Here is a 3,468-nt window from a genome sequence, read left to right as displayed (position 1 = left end):
CTGTCGTGCGTCTCGACCAGGTAGGTGGCGCTGTCGTGCGTCTCGACCAGGTAGGTGGCGCTGTCGTGCGTCTCGACCAGGTAGGTGGCGCTGTCGCACGTCTCGACCAGGTAGGTGGCACTGTAGCAAACGCCGTCGCTGATTAGAGTAGCGCGCGCTGATTAGAGAAGTGCTTCATCTCACGCGCCCCTCACACGAGACCGAACATCGGCATCCGTTTCTCATCGGCTGCTCCAAGTGAAGATACAGTCGGACGGTGCGTTCTATTAAGTTGAGACGAGCGTCGCGGGACGGCCATTGTCCACCCGCGTGCGCGCGCGTCCTCTCTCGAGACGTGAGACAGAATTGGTGCGTGAGGCGGCGGCGTTTTGTCTCGGCTTCAGGTGAAGATACAGTTCTCGTTGGACCGCGAGTCGGGCCTGCCGAACGGCTACTCCGTCTACGAGCAGAAAGACAGCAACAGCCTCGTCGAGGAGTTCATGCTCCTCGCAAACATGGCCGTCGCTCACCGGATCTACGCGGCGTTCCCCGAGCGCGCGGTGCTGCGACGGCACCCGCCCCCCGCGGAGACCCCGCTAGAGCAGGCGGTCGCCCTGTGCTCGCAGTACGTATCCTCTCTGCGTCATTCCGTGGCATTACTCCACTGGTCACTCATTACTTCACTACTCACTCATTACTCCGTCGCAATTTACTAATTACCTCCGCCAGGGGCATGGCGGGGGGCAACGCGCGCTTCGTCGCCCCGCAGTCTCCCGCCAGAAACGCATCGAACTAATGGAGCCTGCGTCTCACCAGGTAGTGGCAGCCTGACTACGTCACGAATTTTCTATGGTAAAATTTGTAAAAATTTTGTTGCCATTTTTTTACATTAAAAGTAAGAACTAACGGTACTAAACGTATCATCAAATTCTTACCTGATAAGATAAATAAGATAAGATAAGTTAAATATCCAAAAAACCTGGACGATTTGATATTATGTTCCTGACATTAATTGCTTGCTATGGGCTATGTATGAGTCACGAGTGTATGTTCACATCGAACAATATAGTAAAATAGGAAGTATAATGCAGCAATTTAACCATAAAAAGTGAACAGAATCCCTTATATTTTGTGAAAAAGTGGAAATATTTTTTATATTTTTTATTATTTACGGTGACGTAATCACTTTAATAAACAATTCTAGTAAAATTAACACAAATGAAACTAAATAAATAAAAGTGATGGAGGGCAAAGTGGAGTAAACCTCACGTTTCGACGCACGTTTCAGTCGCGGACCGTCTCCACGTGACCACGTCTCATTCCCGACTCGTGCGTTTGTTTTTTTCTGCGGTAGGAAGAGTACGACACGAGGAAGGACCTTCGGAGCGAGTGCGTGTTCACGATCGACCCGGCGACCGCGCGAGATCTCGATGACGCTCTATCCTGCGTGCCGCTAGGCGACGGCCTGCATCGGGTAAGCTTCTCGCGAGATAAGCTCCTCACGAATTTGCGAGGCGCATCTCACCTGCCTCGCATCTTACGCGTTCGCGAGGCGCATCTCACGCATTCGCGAGGTGCGTCATACGGGTTCGCGAGGCGCGTCTCGAACCATTCGTGAAGTCGACTGTCATGGAGTCTCCGTGTATCCTTGCTCTCACGCCGCGCGTGTGACCGAGAGGATAGCAAAGGGAATTTTCAAAGGGTTGTACTTTGTACACGGCTAATTCAAATCACACTAATTACATTATTAATGAATAATTTACACATTAATAATTGATGTAATAAATTATCACATATTATTATTACTATATAATTATGGCTTACAGTTACATTTACATAAATTTTCGTGATGTCTCGACTGCTTGCCGATGCCTGGGCAGGTCGGGGTGCACATCGCAGATGTCAGCTACTTTCTGAAAGAAGACTCGGCCCTCGATGAGGCAGCCCGCAGTAGAGCTACTAGCGTTTATCTAGTACAGAAGGTAAGAGCATCGCCGGCGGCGGGAGGGGGGGGGCTTTCACAATCGCAAAGACGCGTCGTTAAACTGCGCGTACGTAACACTTATTGAAAGCTTAAATCCGTTAAATAATTATGGATTTAATAAATTTAATTCGTTTTATAATTATATTAGTAAGCTAAATTGGTGTTAAACGTGGCCTTCCACGATGGCAAAGACACTCATGTTAAACTGGGCGTACGTGACACTTATTGAAAGCTAAAATCCGTCAGGAACAAGTACCGCGTAATTTAGTTTCGCGTAATTTTGTTTAAAAAAAGGAGGGGAATCGTGCGAGTGGAGTAACGAGGACGGATGGTGACATTGCAGGTCATTCCCATGCTTCCCCGGCTGCTGTGTGAACGACTGTGCAGTTTGAACCCGGACGAAGATCGACTGACGTTCTCCGTGATATGGACGATCACGGAGGAGGGCGAGATCATAGACGAATGGTTCGGCAGGACGATCATACGGTCGTGCGTGAAAATGTCCTACCAGCACGCACAGGTATGCTCGGGGGATGCGCGTCTGCCTTCGATCAGCGATCCTCATAACCTCATAAATATTAGCTCTTCAAAGTCCAAGGGACTATATCGAAGACGGAAAGAGACAAAGTTGATCAAATAGACAGATCAACACTGCGGATCGCAGTAGAAAAAGCCTAAAATTTGCAAGTAACAAAAGACTTAATTGTGTACTGTGGTTAGTCAGGATGCATAGGATGCATACGATCTGCCCTGCGTGATACCAGGAAGAAATTATACAGCGAAATTCCTCTATTGTTTGCTACCTATGGTACTACTACCCTTCCATCAATTGGTAACCACATATAAAGATGACACAAGAACATGTATTTATGCTCATCTACCCTCAGTTGGTATCTACATATCGAGGTGACACAAGTGAAATCATTTCACCCCCCACCCCACTCCTCGGCCATAGGTTAGTAATCGCGTCATGGTTACGAATCAATGCAGACGGCTAACGTCGTTAGCGCCCGGTTGTGGTATACTCAGTAATTCATATTAACCACCACCGTCAGGTGCTGCCACCTAGCCATAGAGTCATAAAGCATTGCCTGCATCTGGGTTTTTGTTGTTGTTCGGTTAGCAGACATCTGAAATCAACGTGCGTTTGTTACTCCTGACTCCGATCTACGTTCATTACCCTAATCGAAACCCTAAAACTGTTCAGTAATTTCCACGCGCGCGTTCGCTCGTTCTGATGCAGGGTATCATCGAGGAACCAGAGCGGACGTGGACGGTCGACGAACTGCCGCCCATCACCGGAGGACACGGCATCGACGACGTCAAGGCGTGCGTGCTCAACCTGCGCGCCGTCGCCCGCAGTCTGCGCCAGAAACGCATCGACAATGGAGCGCTGCGTCTCGACCAGGTAGGTGGCGCTGTCGTGCGTCTCGACCAGGTAGGTGGCGCTGTCGTGCGTCTCGACCAGGTAGGTGGCGCTGTCGTGCGTCTCGACCAGGTAGGTG

General features: G+C 49.5%; 1 protein-coding gene across 1 annotated transcript in view; it reads left to right on the top strand.

Moving 5' to 3' along the window:
* The window catches only part of LOC106811981 (DIS3-like exonuclease 2), an 11,169-nt gene that overhangs the window by 1,932 nt on the left and 5,769 nt on the right, over positions 1-3,468 (top strand). The window contains exons 3-6 of the mRNA XM_014815725.1: positions 1,334-1,453; positions 1,860-1,961; positions 2,307-2,483; positions 3,207-3,461. Of these exons, the coding sequence (XP_014671211.1) occupies positions 1,334-1,453; positions 1,860-1,961; positions 2,307-2,483; positions 3,207-3,461 (654 nt within the window). The remainder of the gene's footprint in view (positions 1-1,333; positions 1,454-1,859; positions 1,962-2,306; positions 2,484-3,206; positions 3,462-3,468) is intronic.

This window comes from Priapulus caudatus, unplaced genomic scaffold (genome assembly GCF_000485595.1).
Source record: "Priapulus caudatus unplaced genomic scaffold, Priapulus_caudatus-5.0.1 Scaffold597, whole genome shotgun sequence".
Taxonomy (NCBI): domain Eukaryota; kingdom Metazoa; phylum Priapulida; class Priapulimorpha; order Priapulimorphida; family Priapulidae; genus Priapulus; species Priapulus caudatus.
The sequence above is the reverse complement of the archived record's forward strand: the minus strand, read 5'-3'. Positions and strand labels throughout refer to the sequence as shown.